Raw genomic sequence first — 22,804 nt, 5'->3', positions numbered from 1 at the left:
CAGGAAGGTGGCTCATGCATATTCATGTTTGCGACAGTAATGCCAAGCTAGACGTACACTCAACGTTCTTCACCTTGGCCCCTCACTCTTGTAGTACGTAAGGATCTTTGAGTGCTGATATCAGATGTGTATTTTTTACCTCTTGACTGATGATATGTCTTGGATAAGAGACAAGCTATAAAATGCTTCTTATATTGTAATTCTAGTGTGACCGTGTCTCCTAAGTGATGTTAAATTGTATTAAATTCCCTTCAAAGTTTTATTGATTGTTTTAAAACAAATTTCCACAAATTCGATCTTGAAACCAAGATGCACTTGCAAGATGCAAGTTCTTTTGCAAACATGGTAGCATGAATAAGAAGTTGCAGTTCTGTTAAAGATTTCAAGGAATTTTATAATGAACTATAGGAATAAAACTAAGTTGTTCTGCATATGAAAAAGAAGAAGAAAGAAATCTTGTTTTAAGGTTGGCTTTGTGTTGTGATGAATGACACATTTTTTTTCAATTAAAAGAATTCTTTCCAAGATGCAACTTGATCAAATTTTATGTGAATTCAGTAAGACAATTTTGTTTACTACTAATGTGTGCACAATGCTTTTTGTTTCAATTATATTCCATTACTTTTTGTTTCATAGTGGTTTTAAGCTTATAATGAACAATTCTGGCTATAAAATGCTCTTGGTTGTACTCTGCGCATAATAGAAAAAATATAGTTGTAGAAAATCTATAGTTTAAGTCTTTCAATATGATATTTAGCTCGATTTTGTTTCTAATAAAAAAATAATCCTATATGTGTTTGTGAACTCAGAATTTGCATTGTAGTGAAAATCATGTAAATTACATGTAAACTCATGTACAAAGGACAAAATTAAAAAATGGAAATGTAAATAATTACAACCATTCAAGAGGTGTCCCTTTTCTATTCTTTGTTAATGTTGAATGAGTATTGTCTATATACACTCAGCAAAAAATGAAAGTGGACACTGTTTTCACTTAAGATTTTCAAATGAATATTTAATATAAACTCATTTTTATAATCAAACTAAACACAGACTAATTCATTTCAAGATGATATGCAATTGGAATCAAACCATTCATGAATGAGTGAGCATAGCCATTTAATAATAAACGAGTCTCTGAAAGAAAATTGCAAAAATCATCATAGTAGGGCGTCTGGCCATTCAATTGTTGATGAGTGTTGAAGGTATCCTATGGCTTGTCCACAATCTTGGACTCAATCCTTATGGTTTCACATTGTTTGTTCCATTTTTAAACAAGAACAAGCCATTAACATTTCAATGGCTACTTACTCTTTTTGTGCAATTTTCTTAATCAGACCTTCTAACGGCTAGATGAATGTGCCCATCCAAACGTGAAAGTTTATAACTTGAGCATTTGGGGAGAGAATTGATTTTTTGATTTTTATATATATTCAATATATTGTATATTTATTTATGGTTTATATTTACGTTTATAATAATGAAGAGTTTCCACTTTCTCCTTTTGCTGAGTGTATAAAGAAAATCTGGTCCTTTGTCTATTTATTCCTGTGGTTAATTGGCACTGTCCTACATTTATAGTAATGTAAAGGACCAATGGGACATACAGAAAGAAGTTGCTACCTTTTCCCTTTGTCCCATAGGCCCTACAGACCCCTACTTCCCATTTCTCTCTCTCTCTCTCTCTCTCTCTCTCTCTCTCTCTCTTCCATCCCTGTGTGTGTGTGTGTGTGTGTGTGTGTGTCTCTCTCTCTCTCTCTCCTTCCCCTCTGTCACCTCTCTCTCTCTCTCTCTCTTGCTTGCATCCCTGTCTGTTCCTCTCTCTGTCTATGCTCCCTCTCTCCCCCTCTCTTTCCTCTATCTATTTTGCTACCTCTCTCTCCCTCTTTTTTCCCCCTTCTCTTATCCCCTTCTCCAATTCACTTTCCCTTTTTATACTCTTTTCCTATCTCTCTAATTTTTTCAATATCAAATTTGATCTATAAGAATTCAAACTTTGCTTCAATATCTCCTTAAATATACCCTGGCAAAAGTACTACTTTATATTGTTGTATTGATAATGTGCAACAAAGATAAACTTGCCCAAAATAATACATTAAAGATACAAAGAAAGTCCTTAATACACATGCTTTATTGAATAATGAACTTGTTACAAATTCAATCATATGGCAAGAAAGTTGAGTTTTCATGCTAGCTATTCAACAGCTCCTTCTATATCATCCTTGTTACCACCAACTTGCAGTATTAAAGTGACTCGGTAACATTGATGAAAAAACTGTAAGTTTTGTATGAAATGTTACTCATTATATTCCTTCTACTGTACTTATAGTTGGGAGAATTAAGGAATTGATCAGATAAGTTTTTCCCAATTTTTATCATTAATAATGGTAAGTTCTCCACTCAAACTTTCAGGTTATCTTTAATTGTACATCTAGCATTGAATTCACTACCTTAGCACCATTTTCTCTCATCTGAACAATGTTACCAAGTTCCTTTAAGAATGATACAATGAAGCCATCATTTACATACTTTTAAATCTCAAAAAGCAGTGAAAACTAGCTGTCAAATCAATATGCTGAATTTCTTTGATTGTTATTGATAAGTAATAATTCTAATCTGCAGAAATCATATCCCCTTTTTAATTTTTTTAAACTTGATATCCTGGAAAGTTGAACAGCACTGAAGCAAAATATATGATTTATGGGCAACACCTGGAACTCGATCATTAACAATAAGAATTGCAGTATATGTCGAAACCCATCTAGCGGTAATTTTGTTTTACTCCGAGGGGGGGGGGGGCAAGGAAACTTTCATAACTGTAGCACTAACTTCACCTAGCTGGGTGATTGTGTGAAATGAATTTCATACGATAATAGCCTAAAGACTATTAACTTCATCCACACATGACTTTTTAATTTTCATATACTGGTAATTAAATGATCACAAAACTTCCACTCCCTAATTGTACAGTCAGTATTCTTAAAAGTGTCCTGAAATCCCTTGGAAGTACACACAATCACCTCTCTGCAAAGTAAAGAATCATCATTCGCAAATCCCTATGAAAGCAGATTTATTACATTGTCTTATTTTGCATGTTAACCTATGCTATGATTAACAGTGGGTTTGTTTTTCTTTGTTGGGGAAAACATAACATTATTTTTTTCCGATGTGATATAATCAAGTAAGAAAGCAATCCACGGTGACCGTAAAGGTCACTGATGTTTAAAAAAAATGAAAACCATGGGAATCGTTTAGAAATCTACTGTGAAGGTATTAAGTAACTTCTGCGATTCCACACAATTAAGGATAAAATTAGAATGAATGCATATATCAAAATTATTTTCCTGAAGAAAAAAAAATCAACACTTCAAAAACACATTTTGCATCTGGGCAGATAAATTGGCTGTTTCTTTCTTCCTCTTCTTTTTGTTTGGGTGGGAATGGCTGGACTTATGGCTATCAGACATCTACATATCATAAACTTAAGGTTACCGGTAGTTCTTACTTGCACCAAAATGTAGCCTGCTGTAGCAAATCTGTGAACTTCAGTGATTACATTCAAAACGTCAAATACAAATCCATTTTGTACATTACACATCGGCCTGGTAAATCATTTTCTTTCCCACCTCACATGCCACAGAAGGATAAGCCAAGAACAACATTAATTATACGTTTTTAATACCTTACATCAGTCCACCATCCAATGAGGTACAGATACAGGCTGCAACAAATATTCCGCTTATTCTGAACAAGCCCTCATACAGAAAATGTCAGAACTTCACGTCTGATATGGTGGACCTAGGTACTTCCTGATCATTACACATCCATGAAAGCATACAGCATGTGGCATGGGCTCCAGAATGTCCCACAGATCAAGATAGGGATCATAGGACTCTACCTTAGCTACATGCTGCCTCAGTTCACCTCCAGTCACGTAGATCTTTCCTCCTACCACCGTTGCACTCGGTGTATTCCTCTTGAATTTCATGGACTCTGCCTTGGTGGAAGTGAATGTTTCTGGGTCATAGACGGCCACTTCCTTCATGCGGTTCCCACCCAGGATGAAGATGGAGTCGTTAAGGGCAACGGCAGGGAAGAGCTGACGGTTGAGTCCTGAGCTGGGGATGGTGGAGCATTCCAAGGTCTCCAGATCAAAGTACTGCACAACACACATCAACCTCACATTGGTCAGCCATCCAATGATGTAGAGTCTGTTGCGAAGGGCCACGACAGCCATCCCGCTTCCAGTTGGATTGATGGAGCCAATGATATCCCATTTATCCAACTCGGGAGAGTATCTCTCAATCTCAGTTAGGGAGCTATCACCATCCTCACCACCTAACACATAAATATGGTGATCATGTCCAATGGAAGTGTGGTTAAAACGCGGCAGTATCAGGTCTTGAACCAGAGCCCATCTATCGTGTGTCTCATCGTAACGCCATACTTCTGAGATAGTTCCCTTGGTGCGATGGAAGCCACCAGACACATAAATAGCATCATCAACGCTAGCAGCTGCATAGTCGGAGTGGTCAAATGGAAGGTTAGCCATAGGAGACCAGTGGTTAGTCTTTGGGTTGAAGCTAGATACATCAGTTATCCATTCTCTATTATCTATCATACCACCAACCACTACCAATACCTCGGTCCTCATGGAATGTCTTGGTTTTAGCAGGGCATGATCCCGTCGTCTTCCGTTTCTCGCAAGCCCTTTCAGGTTCTGGGCATCTCTAATCTGTGAGAGACACTTGCCACTGCCATGTAGGAAGTGGTGTGCATTCAGAGCTCCAGTTAGATATTCATCACTGACAAGAGGGAGTCTCACTTTTGCTAGAACAGGTGGTAAAAATTCAATATGAGCTTGATCACTCAAAGCCCACTGAAGCACAGCTGAAAGCACCTCGTCCTCTCCAGAAACATTTAATTCATCGCAAGTAACAAGGCGTTCCAAGACAGACGCCTCTAACTGAAGAAACTCTTGACACGATGAAACATCTCTGAAGTTTTCTAGAGCATAGTTCCAAGCCCGAGTCCGGAGGTTGTCGCAGACGTAGGTCTCTGCCAGCTCAACGATCCCCAGACAATTCTGTGGTGCCAGTGAATCTTCCAAAAACTGGCAGCAAGATTCTAGGATATGGGGATAGTTCAGAAAATGTGCTGTGGCAAGAAGGTCTTGTACTGAATCGCTACTGATATCTACATCACACATATAAACTGCACGGATGATGGATTCCAACGCCGCGCCTTTGATGTTGGTCAGTTCGATACGATCGCTGCGACTCTCCTGAAGATCATCGGTGAACATTGCATCAAAGTATGGGGTGCTGGCTGCAAGGACAGCTCTGTGGCAAGGGAACTCTTTTTCATCTGAAGACACCAAAGTCACATCCACAAGCTTTCCTGCAATCCTGAAGCCATTCAGTTCTCTTAGGAGCTCACTCGATTTATGTGGATACTGATATTTCTTTGTCTCGGCCTCCCTCTCCTTGTATTCTAACACTTTATTCATCAATCCTTCTGAATCTGTAACTTTTTGGCTATTACTACCATTGTGTTGGTGACAAGGACTGGTATTTTGATCAGCTTCTTCAAGGTCAATGACCTGGATGTCATTAACGTTACCCGTCTCATTATTAAGCATATTACCCTCTCCAGTTTCATCAGCATCTGGATCACCTTCTAGATTCTTGCATTGTGTTTCGTCTTCTGCCATGGCTTCATTCAAGTGGTATCCAAAATCTGAGAAAGAGTAACAAACAACAATATTAAAACATTTCATTATTACATGTACAAGTGAACAAGAACAACAATCTTGTTACAAATAGAGACAAATTAATTTTTTTTTTTTTTAAAGACCCTTAATTTGGTTAGGATATTTCACGGCTTAACATTATAATACCCTACCAATGAGATAATGCACATAAACGTTGAAGACCTAGGGTTAGGGTGAGAGTTAGGGTTAGGATTAGGTTTAGTGTTACAGGTACTTAAAGAGCTCAAGTCTTGAGATTTAGCTTCATTTGTGAAGTACTTGGTACTCTATGAACGTTGATTCAATTTTTGTGGTGGGGTATTCTAAAGTTGCTCCTATTTCACATTTTAGTACTATTGCCCTCTTCTTCTATTTCACTTTTTCTTTTTTCTCTTTGCTTTGTTTCGACGTTTGCTTTAGCCTTTACTCTTTAGTTTATTGCTTTATTTTTTGGTGAACATTACTTGGCAACACTTAAAAAAGGGGAAATTCTTTCATATGGCCAAGCTCTCAACCATGTAATTACTATAGATTACTAACTGTGTACAGTTTGAGTGACTGATTCCAGCCAGTGAGAGGAGGGGCGATAGCTCAGTTTGTATAGACCGAAAACTTCAGTCTCTCTAATCGTCGGTTGTTCCACTGAGACTACGTCTGGCTCCACTAGACCTCCGATTATAGAGACTGAAGGATGGGGACCTCGTACTGTGAGGGACTGTACAGAACAAATGGTTCGGTTCGACCGGACCGCGATGAATGAGATATGCAACGAAATTTTCACTCTTTACATCCTCATAACTGCTGCAATTATAATAAAAATTAAAAATAACATATATATAGCTTATTTGTCTTACGATAGCTTGCTCATTTAGATCCTAAATTAATGATTAATCCGAGAAAGTCTCGTCGACAACATTATCCGTCTTGGTTTTAGTTGATGAATATTCATTTTTTCTTTTCGAACGTCCAGTAGCTACCGTAGCTACGTACGGAGTCGGCCCGGCTTGACCAACGAACTCCCATGAAACGAGTGCTCTGATTGGCCATTGGCGTAGGTTGACCCGGAAATATACCGGCCGCCGGGTCATATAGCTCTATTTTCGAGTGCATGAACGTAGTTTCACAGTTTGGAGATACAAATTGGATAATTCATATAAGTAAGTCCGTAAATTATCAATTTAATATTAAGTTATCAAATTTTGATAACTGTAATTAGGACAAATGACATACCGACCTAATTTACATCTGATTTAGAAATCAGAAAATTAGATCTAGATTCTAGACCCTAAATAAAGAAAATCGGGGGAGAAATGTCGGTAACGAAAAGCTGTTCCGCTGTGGCTCTAATTTACCCCCACGGTACGAGATCTCTGGGTTGCCATCTGTATTGGGGAATGACAACAAATGTCAGTTTTATTAAAGAAATGACCCAAATCAGATGGTTATTGCTGTCTAAGTTTGTAGAGCAGTGCCATGGTCTCGTAATCCGGCGACCTGGGTTCGAAACCAAGGCGATGCGCTATAGTGCCCTTTGGTAAGACATTAATCCTCATACCAGGTCTTTCCGAGGACCTAAAGCCGTCGGTCCTATGGTTGCTTACTAACAAGCATTTATGCTTTCTTAGCAGTCAGATAAAATAACCACCACAACCACCAAAACAAAATTTCATTATGTAAATATTACAACGCCAATTTCAATGGATCGGACTGGTATGAAGAAAAAGAGAACGACCAGTAAATTGAAGCGATTTTAACTAATAATTCACAAAAAACCAAGGCAAAATACACATCATCAAAGAAACATAAGGCATCTATAAACATATGAACAAATTATAGCAATAAACATTATCAAATAATCATGAAAAATCACCTTCGAAGTGCAGAGTTATCCAGCAATAACAACGTCTTGAAGAGCGCCATCTGTTTTCAGTATCTTGGCAACAACGCAGCGCTGCAGCATTTTCCGTAGAGATGAATGCTAGCTCCTCTAAATTGCTGTAGGCCTATATCTTTCAGGGTATATTAAAGTGCCCCCAACTCTCAACTCCTCCTGTGCAAAGGCTTTCGATTCGTTTTTAAAATATATGTGTAAAACATACTATTAATACGAAATATATATACATCCTCCAACTCCCTCTCTCTGTCTCTCTCTCTCTCTCTCTCTCTCTCTCTCTCTCTCTCACACTCCTTGTTCATGCACTGTCTCTCCCTTTCTCTCTCTCTCTCTCTTTCACTCCTCATGCTCACTCCCACTCCTCACTCTTATCTCACTCCTCTCTACTTCTCTCTCTCTCTCTCTCTCTCTTTCTCTCTCTCTCTCTGACCCTGATCATTATATCAGTACCGTATGTTAATTTTTTTGTTATAATTCTCTATTGAATGATAAAATATATTCACTTTACTACTTATCAGTCTGTTCCTCAAGCAATCAATTACACATTATATATTGAGTGGCAAGTCGGGGATCCTCTTGAATTCCATTCTCGCATCCATTCAGGTATTCTCAGATCCTTTCTAACAAATCAAACTATGTTTCTCTTTTACCTTCAGACACGTCAACTCAACTGTCTCATCACTCTCACTCATGTTTTCCACCTGTCAATCAAAATATGATGCGACCACATCTGACAGTCAATCAATTCGAATAATCTAATCATATAATCATTCCATATCCTTCGACAAACTATTTTAGTCCCCATGAAGGTGAAGAGATGTAATTCCTTGGTTAATCATGATCAATCATTTCTTTTGGCTTTGCTAATTTGTTAATAGATAATGAGGCATAAAAGTAGTTCATAACAAAACCTGAAGAAAAGATGTCGGTGTCCATTAAGGGGATTGAAAAAAAAAGAAAAGAGAGAGTGACAGTCTGTCAGGTTTTAAATAGATGAGATAGACATCTGACAGCAAATATGAATCTGAATCTTCTCTTTCTCTCACACCTACTCTCATGCCTGCTTCAAACTGAACCCTCATCACTACAATAAACACCTACTACAAAAAATGACAGAGTCGGTAGAAATGTAATCATTCTACTTCACAAGGACAACATTTTATTACAAACAAACAAACATATGAAACATAGGTTGAACATAGAGTATGCTTGGAAAGCTTTGGGTAAGAAGGATTTGGCATAGATTATTCATAGATGCTAAATAAGCGGGATGGAATGACCAACAAAAAATAAGCAAAAGGGATTCAATGATATATGAAAGGAAAGGGAGATTTCAATCAAAGATTAATGACTAAAACATATCAGTAATTGGGGAAAGATAAAAACACAATTTCACAAACTGATATAATACGTAATTAAGTATCCTTTTTTCTCTCAACGTCGATTCTCTTTGAATATTCCTTTCCTGAGTACAAAAAACACCTCTTAACATGCACAACATTTATATTCCTTGAACTATCTCACGTATATACATGCTTTATTTTCAACGAATCTTTTTGCATATTCTGCACAGGAATCTCAATTGCCACATATACAGTCTAAAAAAGATGCAAACATCGCTCACAATAGAGTCATTTACAGAACATTACATTTACATCGACAGTTTGTACACACAGAGAGAGAAACCTCGGTATTTGCTACTGCTGCCGCTTTATACTCCTCACAGCATTTTTCAGATCAAATACAAGGTTGCAGAATTGCCCTTTTTTTAATACGTCCATTATATTTTTAGTACCTCACTTGTTTCATACTCTGCAACATCAAATACTGAATTCACATAACATTCAATTTTGACTGGCATCACCCATCAAAATTCTCAAAAGACACTTCTGTTCTTTTAAGAATGCCTTTTGGGGTTTTCAGGTGAATTAGACATTGCTATCTATCCTACTAACAGGTTGAGGGTAAATGTTCAACAATCTTGCTGGTTCAACAAATAATACTTTTAATGCTGCCGCAATACATATTTGCTAGTAATTCCTTCATGAGTAAAAACTTATTATTACTTGTTTGTTTCTTTGTTTATACTTTGAACATGATTTCACACTTCTTTACCATCATAAGCTGCATTGAAAAAAGTAATAAAACAAGATTTCTATCTCTGCTTTCGTCTATACTGATAGCAAATCGTCATTCTCCAATAATATATAGCTTTTTAAATGTGAAATACTCCTTTCATAACAACAGATATAGCTTTACCAAACTACAACTTGAACATGGGTTCCTTCAATAAAGGAAATTCAGCATTTTATCTCTCCCACATATTCTTTTCTCGCAATATTGCACTATATATTTCAGCTTGACCAATAAATCTTGATACTAAGAGCAGCAGTGACGTTCTATAAGTCAAGTATTCTTATTAAAGTTTAATTTTTTTTTTTTAATGAAAGATTTGTACCCTCCAAATATGTAATGCATTAATTCAAATTATGATTTGTTGCTTAGTTTGGGCTCAAAATTCCTTGAGAGCAAGAACCAATAAACACATGTTACTGTGAATAACTGCCATTAAAATGGATCAAGAAATTATACTATGTTTGACAAATAGTCTATGGTATGGAAATTGGCTGTATTTTAATGGTTTGAAGATGATAATACTCTACATCACTTAAAAAACAATCAACGAACATTTCTGTAGACAGAACGGACATTAGGTTTTTGTAATTTTGTATTTTTTATGAGTTTTTTAAATTTAGGATAATTTACAAAGGGCTCGGATAGGCTATCAAGAAACACACCGGACTGTACATTGCGTGCATATCCTAGGCTCTATTTGGATGATTATTACCTTAATGAAACTATGAAGATGGTCATGAACATGGGCTAAAGTTGTTTACCAAAACATGCATAAAGAGTTGAGGAAAGGATAAGTTTGTACAAACGCATTAAAGCTTGTTTGTATAATCATAAACATATCCACTGTAAAACAATGCAGAAAATCTCTTATTTTTAAATACTAATAATGTACATATGAAATGGCAGCTCATAATAAGGTTTTAAGGAATTTACCCCATCCAGTCCTCATACCCCATGGTGTGACCAACATGGCATGAGGGACCCTACATACAAGTCATACTGATATTGCAAGCAATACAGCTCATATATTAGCATGTCAGATGGCGTTTTTACAATTCTTTTTATATCCATTTCATATTTTATCCCATTATTCTAATAAAAATCCTACGTTTCCATTGGTTTGATGAAGGGTTTCCAACAAGAGAGAGAGAGATAGGGAGGCAGAAAGAGAGAGAGAGAGAGAGAGAGAGAGAGAGAGAAAGAAAGAAAGACCCTCCAATATACAACAAACATATTTACTTCTTCCGTTGAGTAGTATGTCTTCTTCTTTTGTTTAATGTTTTATGCAATACTTGGCAACTAAGCTACTTAGTTACTGAGCTTTCAAACCACAGAGCCACTGAGTTACTGAGCTTTCAAGCCACAGAGCCACTGAGTTACTGAGCTTCTAAGCCACCAAGCTACTGAACCACTGAGCCACAGAGCCACCGAACTACTGAACCACTGAGCCACAGAGCTATATCAAGCCACAAAGTAACCAAGATACTCAGCTATCAAGTACTGAGACATCATACCATTATGTTGGAACTAATATTATGCAAAAAAGGTTGCTATTTGTAAATATTTGTAAATATTGGAAAGTGTGAAAATAACCTTTGATCCCTTATATCTCACATGAACAAGTTCTTTCATTGTAATCACTTACCCCTACTTAGTGACCTCCCTGGTATGGGAATACCTACCAGCTATATCTACACAGCCACCAGTACAGCTCAAAAAGTAACAAGCTTCTGTCACACCAACAAATACCAGGTTTCCTTTCAATATTTCCTATCCTAACTGGATCATTTTAACAGATAATTTCTAAAGCAAGCCATTGGTGATGACAATGACCAGCAGATACTTCTCCATAACCCTAGTAGTGAATACATTTTTAAAGTTTTATCTCTTGAGTTCACAGAAAGTTTTGAGCAGATATCATTTGCCAATCGAGATAAAGTAAACCAATATTCATGAGCTGCCACTCATTTCTTTTTTCGTCTTTGAAACAAAGAATAATTTAATATGTACATTTGTGTACAAAACAAATAAGGATAAATTACAGGTGGGCTAAATCTATGACCAAAGCAACATTCCCTGTACAGAGAGGTAAATATTTTCATATTTTACATTTTATATATTTTTGTATAAATATCTTTTGACTTTATAGACTAAAAACTCCTAATCGAATATCGCTGAGATGATCATTGTAGGCAAGACTGTAAGAAAAAAGGTATCCCATTGGCAGTACAAAGCGGATAATTTATCATCGTTTCATATTGTTGATATATTTATAACATTAGAAACAAGTGAAGTCCTTTATTTTTTTGCCACACAATTTATATTGGAAGTAGAATGTTTGTTAAAGCTATTAGTAATCATTTTTAAGAACCCCAAGTAAAATCGGAATCATAACTGTAAGATTTACACTCAAAGTCCAAATTCAATAGTTTTAGTATTCCCTTGCCAGTGAATCCCATCTATGATTATAAAATGAAATTATAACATTTAAAATATAATAAAAATTGCCCATAGACATTACCTAAATATTAGCTTTCACATGAATTAGTATCCTTCATTCAATATCAATTAGTCTATGAACAAATAGTATATTTTAGCCAAACTGACATCGTTTTAAACTTTGTTTTGGTCCCATTAAAAAAAATGTTTCTATTGTTAATGCCATAATCGTTTGTTTGTCAAGTATAATTTTTAAGTATAATTTTTTTTCAATAACGGCATGAAAAGTAGTCTTCATAAAGTTTGCCACTTTATGTAATATTTGAGCTTCCTCATATTGTTGTACAGTTTAAAGTCAGGCAGAATGAAAGCTGCAAATAACAGTTTGACAATAGCTGCACTCAATGTATTTTTGTATTCAAATAGGTACCACTGCATTGCAAATGTAATGATTAAAGACATGATGTGCACATACAAATTTGTTTGCATATAAAATCACCAAACTTGCTTAAACAGAGTAATATATCATTCTGTATTATAGCTTTATGGCTTGAATTAATTTTTGCATGATTTTAAAAAAGTGAGAGTATAATATATTAAAGCATTTTATCACATTCCAAATAATAGTGATATTTTCTTTGCATATCACATTTTCATCTTTCAAAGTGTGCATTTTCAGCTTGTCAAATGGCAGATTAAGTGATCTTAAGTACACATGCCAAATCGGATTTGCTGTATTCTCGTATTAGAGAAGAGATAATCAAGCAATATTCACAGGTCCAGAAGAGCATTGTGTAACCTCCTTCTGAACTGCATGCAGGTGAAGTTTGAAAACAAGCAGAGTGTATATATATATATATATATATACACGGCAACTTGTACATCAGTGTCTTATCGGAGGCCTTCGTGACCTCATGCATGGATCTTCGTCGTCATGGCGACGTTGTTACGGACATAATTTGTCTGGACCAGGACCAGGATCTTCATTCCAGACCCTGGACGTACTCGACGTGGACCAAGCCCGACTCGTTGCCATGGGAACAGAGTAACCATTCTTGGTCCACCTGTCTGTCGACGGTGAGGACATCGCCCTTGGAGAAGCACAGTTCACCTTCGGTCATGGTGACATGGTGGCAGAGAGCCTTGACTGGACTCCTGTAACATGGGGAGAAGTGAACAAAGGCATAGGAAGGATTAGAATGATGCAACAGGTGAATGCAACAACAGAATCTGACTGGTGACATAGGTACAGAAAATTGATTTCAAAGGTGGTTTGTGGTTATTTTTTATATTTTACCCGACTGCTAAGAAAGCATAAATGCTTGTTAGTAAGCAACCAGAGGACCAACGGCTTTAGGTTCCTCTCTGAGTGTACATAAACTGCTATTTTTCAGCTGAATTGGTTCAATCATATGATAGTTTGTACTTTTGTTTGTAATTTACTGATAAGCTTTATAAGTTGCAACACTACTTCTGATTAAATTCAAGAAGCCGGCAAACGAGGGGAATTCTAAGACATCAAGCGAGATCTTTGTGTGAATGTGGACCACTGAGAAGAAGTATATGTAATATAGAAAATTCAGAGAGAGAAAAAGATCCATCATTGGATTAGATTTTCATGTAATTGTTTAATCATTATCACAGTACATTGTTAAGCCTCGGAGGGGAACAGCAAGACAAAACCACTATAGGTCTGTCCTCATCAGCTCGAGTTTGCCAAATAACCTGCTATTTTATCTATCCCGATTGCAAATTAGCCAGATAATTTGCGTCTTCATCAGCCCGCAGTTTGGTCGAGAAAATATCCCAAGAAATATTGGTCTTGTTTCCAAAATATCCTGCTATCTGGGAAATAGCGGGCTAATTTGCGCCCGTCCGAGCTACTTTGTGATGAGCGTCTGTGATGATCAGTCTGGTGAAGACGCAATTTCGAGCTTGGGGATAATATCCTGAGTCTGGAAATAGCGGGTTATTTGGCAAACTTGAGCTGATGAAGGCAGGCCTTATGACCCACAAGCCTAAAATGCTAGGTGTGATATATAACCGATAGCTTACCCTGGGCTAGTTTTGTTGGGGGATGTTGGTGGATGGTGTTGGCATGGGCTCTGACCATCAGCGACCTGTCTCACTTCATTCTCCATTGATGGGCTTGGTGGGGGTGTAGACGGTACAGTCTTGGGCTCTACCTGCTGGGGTTGTGGGGGCATCATCTGATTCCACATCTTGGAGAAGCTGCATAAAGAACAATGTTAAAATAGTTTAATGAAGACTCATATTCATATACATGTATTTAGTTATATATGAAAAGTAATATCCATACATTTTTAGCCGGTTGGTAAAAATGGTTGATGACGAAAAAATGCATGACATTTTGGTAGAAACATCTTTATTCAGTAGTCATTACTCTGTTAAATACTAAGTCTGAGATAAATTAAACTGCATTTTTTAATTGAAAAAACAAAAGTTATATCAAAAATTAAATTGCATCCATTGGGTTGACCCATTTTTAACAGAGCCAGAAGCAAAAATATACGGTAAGAAAAGGTGCTGAACTTATTTTAAAATGAAATTATTTTTGTTCTTTATTTTCTGAACAAAGGACATCATGAACGTTACTCTATCTTAGAGGGAAAATTACCTTTTATTCACAATAACTTTTTGAACTATCTTTAAAGCCTATCTGTACTAGTTTGGCCAGGAGGGATTAGACCACCCAGCGTGGTCACTGACAGGTGGTTATCTCATCAACTCAGCTCTCAATTAACGTAAGAAAAAGAGGATCATGGGGGACCAACGGTCACCGATTAGGCATCGTTTCCTATATAGAGGGAGCAAGTAGGTACAGTGGGGCTTTAAAAATTCACCTTGATCCAATCTTGCCCCATCCAGATGCGACTGAGAAGCTCTGTGATACCATACTGGATCCTTGTACATCCACGCTCTTACTCCTCCTGCCCACGTCATACTTAGAACTGGTCTGTCTGGTCCGTGAGGGCGCCCTCTCTGGTTGCTGCGCTGCAACGGAGGTCGCAAAATCCTTGATCCATCCGAGTGACCATCTATTTGACTGACCATTCACAGGGTTCGGTCTCGTTGGACCGTTCCCCGCCTCCAGTTCATGACCCGATACATTCTCCACAGGGGTGCTATTCACTGTCCTCAACAGCCTTCCTTGTGTGGTAGGCTGTTCTGAAGACTCCTGCCGCCCTGCTGGAGTTACTCTGCGCATGTTGCGCATGACAGTCATTGAGCTATACATGCCAGTGTTATTCTGCCTCGGTGAGGGCGCTCCGTCGCTTCGCGGCGCCCGCCCAAAGAGGTGTACGGTGGGAAATCCACTTGTAGTATTACCTCCCTCTGTGTGGTGGTGTCTTGCGTCCACCAGGCTGTTGGTGTTGAGTCCACCAAGTTGCGCACCTTCCTTGTGCTGTTCCATGAGCTGCTCTTTCTCCCTCTGCCTCATGTTCTCGGCCTGGATGTAACCGTACTCAAAACCATGGTCCAGATTGAAGGGGAGCTGAGCGAGAGGTTGAACAGCCACGAGAAGATCGCTGAAGAGTTGCTGGAAGGGGGCAGTGTTGATCAAAGAAAGAAATGCGGTGGGCTCATAAAGACGCTTGATGGATTCTGAAAAGAATAAAATGAAACAACGGTCATTGCATGACTCAGAATGCCATCATGGAAATTGTCATTTATGAATTTTCTTTAGATGCATGGAAAAACCCAAATACAGTCATTGATTGATGAGGTCCATTTATTTATTTCCTGTCACATCTTTGGGACATAATTCTACTTTTTCAATAAAATTTACTAGAAACAGTTTAAGTCAAGAAGTCAATCTCCAATGAAAGCTTGTTAATGCAAACATAGGCTTCTCACAAAGAAGTAATTGAATCAGCCAAAGTTCATAATCCAATAAATACAAACAGCGCCATCTTTAGTTGGAATTAGGAACAGTCGTCACTTTGGCATGACGCATTCTTTTAACAATTTCTCTGAGATGGCACTTTTAACCTCACTGGTTTCCCACCTCCACCCTATAATGGCCACAGAGTAATGATCACTTGGCAACCCTCATCTAAAGTACACCGAACATTGATGAATATTTATCTTAAATTCCATCAAGCCACAAAACCAGAGAGCACTCCAATGTCTCCTCGTATCATGTGAGTCACCATCTTCTTCAACATTACATCACTCGGTCTAGCTGGCCCCACTTCAAGAGAGGAAGGCAAAAGTATTGGCGACAGCAAATCTTCCCGATTGATCATGCTCCATTTATGCTTAAGGTTTGTTAATAATTTACCAGGAAGGGCACAAAAACAACACTTAAATGTGACATTTTGATCATGACAAATGAACTTCACAGCTATTCAAAGTAAAATGTAAATGAACATACATACACAAGATCTGTGACTATTAGAAGATTTTGTTTATACTTCCTTGCAGAGAATTTGCTAGAACCTTATGACGTGGATATCCCTTTTTTATCAGTTTGCAATATGACAAGTTTCTGCTTCATCGAGTCCTACATATCCTCTTTCCTTGATCGGCTCATTAGCCTAATACTTGCCATATAATAACCTTCATGGTTTATTCACAAAGCCTGATGGTTTTTATTTAAAGGCTATCAAAATTTGGGTCATGGTCATCATTACAAGGTTGAGATAAATGTATAACTTCATGGTAAAGATAGATTCTGGGTAACCAGGTATCTTTTAATAAATGTTCTGTCTCCTTTTATTGTATCTACATCGTCTCTTTTTTAAAGGTTTGAAACTGATTACATATATATTGGAAATAAACTTTATTATACGAAATGAGTATTTGAATCGTGACACTTCCTCATGTAAAGACTATGAAAATTTTAGAAAAAGAATAATTCTATTCTATTCTATTCAATAATCTATTTCTTAATTTTTCTACGGACCTATTATTTCCATGTCAAGAGCTCATTCCACAATGCATGTTCATGTATATAAGAGTGCTCTGTCATATTAATGATAATATGTTTAGAGCGGTCGAATGTAAATATTTTCAAAATAGGTTAGACAGCAGAAAAGGTTGATGTTCATTTAAACATTCTGCAATTTGTTGGTATTAAAGCCACCAAGCTACTGAACCACTGAGCCACATGCAGAGCTCTAGCTATCAAGCCAAATATGATCGATAATGGTTGCTTTAACTCTTGTTGTACACTCAAATGAAAAATGCTAGATCATCATAATGACATGCTCTAGTGAATGTCGGTAAGACTGAAAGCACTTTACTAATGTGCTACTGTCTGCGACCTCATGGCATGCAATGGGTGGGTGATCATGAAGGATGATCATGATGATTAGACACTGGGAATGAGCTCATTATGTTAAAGATGGTTTGTACCTTATTTGATGTTGGTTGAAAATCTGAGATCATCATACTATCCTGCACAGAGGTAACTATTTCAAACAGGGATGCATTTAGACGGCTCTCTCGGCCAGACAAAGGACACTATTAAAAATATTTTAATACATTTGATGCCCTCTAAAAATAATTAAAATTTGAAACAAAGACCATGGATACCCCCAAAAGGGTAACATGAAACTTGAAAAAATGATGTTACCAGTGATATACTATTTTCATAATGACACATGGTGTCACCCGGCTGAGGGTGACCTTTACCAACAAAAGACAACCTCAAGAAAATCACATCCTGATAGCTCGCAGGGGGCACACTTGTCTCCCCTTTTATGGAGGTAACTCAAGAAAGGGGGGGGGTGAACTTGAACATCTTGGAAGGAGCTTATTACTTTGGTAGAGGGGGCAAACTCATATCCAATACAAGGGGGTTACTTCAAGAGTGGGAGGGGGGGGCACACTTGTTCCTCCTTGGAAGGTGAATATCTAGGAGAAAGGCACAAATATTAATCCCTCACATAAAGGTTACTCTGGAAGGGGGAAGGTAGACTGGTACCCCTAACTAGGAAATTAGTATGGAAGATGGGAGGGGGGCAGACATGTACCCCTACCAAGGAAGTTATTCTAGTTATCCCGAGAGGGGGCAGACTTGTACCCCTTACAAGAAAGTTACTATGGAAGAAGGAGGGAAGCTGGTACCTCTAACAAGGAAGCTAGTATGGGAGGGGCAGACCTGTACCCCTTCCAAGGAAGTTCCTCTAGGAGAGGAGACAGACTTGTACCCCTTTCAAGAGTAGAGGGGGCAGACTTGTACCCCTTACAAGAAAGTTACTAAGGAAGAGAGGAGGGCAAACTTGAACCTCTTGCAAGAAGGTTACTCTGGAAGGGGCAGACATGCACCCCTTCCAAGGTAGTTACTTTAGGAGAGGGGACAGACTTGAACCCCTTTCAAGAGGAGAGGGGGCAGACCTTTACCGCTTAAACAGAAAGTTACTAAGGAAGAGAGGAGGGCAAACTTGAGCCCCTTGCAAGAAGGTTATTCTGGAAGGGGCAGACATGCACCCTTCCAAGGTAGTTACTTGAGGAGAGGGGACAGACTTGAACCCCTTTCAAGAGGAGAGGGGGCAGACCTTTACCGCTTAAACAGAAAGTTACTAAGGAAGAGAGGAGGGCAAACTTGAGCCCCTTGCAAGAAGGTTACTCTGGGAGTGGGCGGGTCCAGGGTAAGGTGAGAAGTGAGATGGCTTGACAGCCTGGTTTACCTTTCAAACCGACCAGAAACTTCCCTGGGGGTATTACATCACCCCTCTAATAGGTGGATGATTGAGTATTAAAGGTATGACACAAGACAAGGGAGATTGACTTTCAAAAATGGAATGCATTACTCTCCAAGTTCAACTTTTATGCATATTTAATATTTGGCGCTGAGAAAAAAGGCATTAAATTTCTGTATCATCCGATTTGGGAAGGGGATATTTTTCTTCTCGATAATGAGGTAATATTCGTAGTGCTCTTGAATCCCTTCATTGAATTTCAAGAAAATGAATAAAAAATAATAATAATAAAACAAAACAGAACACAGAATATATCTACAGTGTTCAAGGTCCTTTCTGGTATACCAAAGGTAATTTTAAATTTACCCTTCATAAGAAGATTAGGTAAAGACATACTTAAAAACTGCCTGATACAAAAGCCATACTGCTACTAAGAAAGTTGTCTTCTTAAAGTGTTTATAAACTTCTTGCTGAAGATGGAGAACAAAGCCTCAAGTAAGTTAAATTTGCCTCTAAAGCTTGGCAGGGGAAACAGTTGGTACAGCTCTTCACCAAAGTTCAAGGCCTGATAAAGTAAGAATGTCTCAAACATCTGATCCTCATCGATCACCTCGGCTCCAATTAGTCAACAATATCTGAGAGGTTTCATTAACCTGAAGTGTAACTCAGGTGAAAGGAGTTGCAGATACATTACAAAACTGAAGAGAGAAGCAGAGGACTTTCTAAGCAGCAAGTTTGTCTAAAAATTAACAAATAATGTACGGTTTCTGATCTAAATCCAGGGAAACCATATTTGCTATTAACAATTAGTTTGATTGTTACTCTTATTTCAATCATAGATTCTGAAGTAAGTATGAAAAAACGGCTCTCCAGATGAATATTTTCACAATTTTTCAATGAAATCCTTGTAGTTTGAACAAAAAATGTTCATCTATAGTGTTACTAACTGCACAATATGTAAGACAAATAGAAAACTCTCTATGTCTCATTACTTTACTGAAAAGCTCACTAATCTTACAAGCTTAAATTGTAGGTTAGGCATTTTAAATATATTTTGATAATTAAATCAGAGGACATTGCAAAGTAGGCCTACACATCCTATAATATTTCAGTCTTAACTATATATATTTTTTCTTTATTAGTAAAATAAACACAGGCAAAGCATGCCTAATTATTTCTGATATAGTCTTAATAGAACAGGATTGGCAAAATGCTGGCAATAATCAAGAACAGGATGCAGAAGCAACATATGCTAAACTCATGCCTGTTGGGGGCTACGACCAAATATGGAGAACCTACGTCAGCCAGTGTTTCTGCGATTCCTATCTTTCTGTTTCAATTAGCTCTCTAGATCGGGAGCTATGGAATAAATAGTCTTGCCACCCATAGTGGGCCCAAGGATAAGGGACTGCAAAACATGTCAAAGGTTTCTGAAGATGAAAGAAAAACATTTTCCCTGGAAAGATGAGCTTAAAGATACCACCTGTTTTCAAGCATTATGGCTCATGCTTAATAAAAGAAAGGTCTGATAATCTACTTTCCACCATACAGTGTCAAAACAACCAAAATTGCAATTTTTCATCATGGAAGTTAATCCCAAACTTGTGGGACAGGAGGTGCTATTTTAAACTTTATTTTCTAAACTTTTTACCCTTGTAGACGTTTTTTTTATTTAAAAGCCTAATATTCCATGCAGTTGAATAAAAAATGTCACAGAAAATTTTCCACGTATTGTTATCTGACTTCCCATTTCCTTAATTCCTTATTGCTATCTGCCTTCCTATTTCCTTAATTCCTTATGGCCACTCAATAAAAAAAAATACAAGTATGCTATGTAATTATAGAGGCCTAAAAATAAGTCATAATTTTTTCTGTTGAATCAAAATTTCATTAAAAAAAAGAATTACTTTTTATTAAAAACTATGTAAAGCAAAGTACACTGCTGACAAGACACAAATCTTGATGGGTTACAAGAGTTGCTTCTCTTTATTACAATAATTATCCAGCATGAAATAACCTAATAATGACAAGACATCTCACAAGGGCTGACAGGCGAGACAGGCAAACAATCCTTGGCCATGTCCGTTTTCTTCCTCATCATCCAAACATATGGGATTAAAATGGATAAACAAACCTAGATGCACATTCCCCAACCCCCACTTCTCTTTGCATTCTATACCCTCATATACTTCTTTAGGTGATGATCGGAGGTGGAAGTTGGAAATTATCGCTGGGATCTATTCTAGTCAAAATGTCAAGGAATTCTTCCTCTGATTCTACCGATTATCTGCCGAAACATGTGACTACCTTGACGACATATCTGACCACAGGGGGGCATGGCTAAATGAGTTTCACAAGAAATTCATGACAAATCAAAAATTGGTATGTATGTAAATGCAATCATGACTACTTTATATTCAATCACACGTTTAAAAATTACAGGATTAGCACTTACTCACAACTACATTAATGTGAAATGATTCAGTGTTTTTTTTTTTAAGTGTACATTTTCATGAATGTATTTCACCAGTCTATTCAAACTATGATTGTTTAATAGTTAATGCACATTGTTGTTGCCAAATGAGACATAGTCATATCAATAAACAGCTAAAGCTGATTTGGCTTAGAGGAGAAAAAAATTATATGACTAGTATTTTGTGTGAAATTTGCTATCATTCTCATTATTTGTGAGCGTAGGTTATTAACAGCTGTTAAGACTTTTAAATAATGTAAGTATTACTTGAGTGGTTATGCCAAGATATTAAATCTATAGGTGTGAATATATTATGAAATTATATTATAAACTATGGATATCTGTTTCAAAATCTATCAAAGCAACCCTTAGCCAGACCAGACCTAGACAAATATGCTACATACAACCAAAGCCTGTATACTGTAAATATAATGAGATTTGTGACTAGACTATTTTTGTACAGGATGAGTAATCCGTGACTAAACATGAAATAAGAGAATTCAACATAAAAAATTAAGCGTAGATCACATTCAACAGCTGCAAAAACAGTGGCTTGATTTCATCATGTCAGTCGAGGCCATGAATATATTCTTATGATACGAGCCTATTGTTATGAACAGAACTTTGCTTGTGTGACTATTTGATTGAACGTGATTGAATTTAACAATTATTGTATGCTAAATGCTCTAATCCTATTAAACAACTGTTCACCAATTGTTAGTCAGTTGTACAGGGGGGAAAAAACGACTTGTATTTAAACAAAAAAATACATCAGACAAGAAGACAGGAAATTTTAATCTACATGCGTATTATGATGAATGTAAATAAATTTACTTTTGTACCAAGGCCAATTTTGGACCACACAGTGTTTTTTCTGCTGAAAGAATTAGACACATGTTGAGTCTTATTTTAAAAATACTTTGCATAAAATTGTTGAAACAAAATTTATGGTGCTGTTAAACACAACAAAAAAGGAGGGGGGGGCATCAAAGGAATACTCACTCAATTAAATCTATATCAAGAGAAAATGATTCAGAGCAAAAAAAAGGGAGAAAGGGACATGTAGAGGAAATGATAAGGAAATGATAAACAAAGATAGGATATAAGAGGGAAAGAGGGAGTAATGACGATGAGAGACACAAAGAGACAGACAGACAGTGAGACAGAGAGAGAGAGAGAGTAAGAGACAGAGACAGAGACAGAGAGAGACAGAGAGAGACACATGGAGACAGACAGACAGACAAAGTGAGACAGAGAGAGAGAGAGAGTAAGAGAGAGAGAGTAAGAGAGAGAGACAAAGACAGAGAGGGGGGAGTGGTAAAGAGAAGAGTACATAAAAAAAAAAAACACTTTCTGTAAAGAAATATGATATTAAATGATGTAAACCAACCTGGATGATTCCTGATGTGATCAAGCCAAGACTCCATACAACGGATGCT

The 22,804-nt window shown here is 37.2% G+C and overlaps 2 protein-coding genes across 2 annotated transcripts in view; both read right to left on the bottom strand.

Moving 5' to 3' along the window:
• Positions 1-2,036: 2,036 nt before the first annotated feature.
• LOC100889172 (kelch-like protein 12) lies at positions 2,037-7,705 on the bottom strand. Its single transcript, XM_003725146.3, has 2 exons — positions 7,623-7,705; positions 2,037-5,739 (listed from the first exon to the last, which is right to left on the bottom strand). Exon 2 carries the CDS (start codon positions 5,711-5,713, stop codon positions 3,779-3,781), a length of 1,935 nt encoding a protein of 644 aa, XP_003725194.1. The 5' UTR covers positions 5,714-5,739; positions 7,623-7,705; the 3' UTR covers positions 2,037-3,778.
• Positions 7,706-12,083: 4,378 nt separating this feature from the next.
• Positions 12,084-22,804, bottom strand: part of LOC592010 (iporin) — a 46,486-nt gene continuing 35,765 nt past the window's right edge. Inside the window, exons 5-8 of the mRNA XM_030973394.1 lie at positions 22,756-22,802; positions 15,086-15,848; positions 14,277-14,453; positions 12,084-13,376 (exon numbers count right to left, since the gene is read on the bottom strand). Of these exons, the coding sequence (XP_030829254.1) occupies positions 13,205-13,376; positions 14,277-14,453; positions 15,086-15,848; positions 22,756-22,802 (1,159 nt within the window). The 3' untranslated portion in view covers positions 12,084-13,204. The remainder of the gene's footprint in view (positions 13,377-14,276; positions 14,454-15,085; positions 15,849-22,755; positions 22,803-22,804) is intronic.

This window comes from Strongylocentrotus purpuratus, unplaced genomic scaffold, assembly GCF_000002235.5.
Source record: "Strongylocentrotus purpuratus isolate Spur 01 unplaced genomic scaffold, Spur_5.0 spur5_scaffold_6, whole genome shotgun sequence".
Taxonomy (NCBI): domain Eukaryota; kingdom Metazoa; phylum Echinodermata; class Echinoidea; order Camarodonta; family Strongylocentrotidae; genus Strongylocentrotus; species Strongylocentrotus purpuratus.
This window is presented reverse-complemented; position numbering and strand designations above follow the sequence as displayed.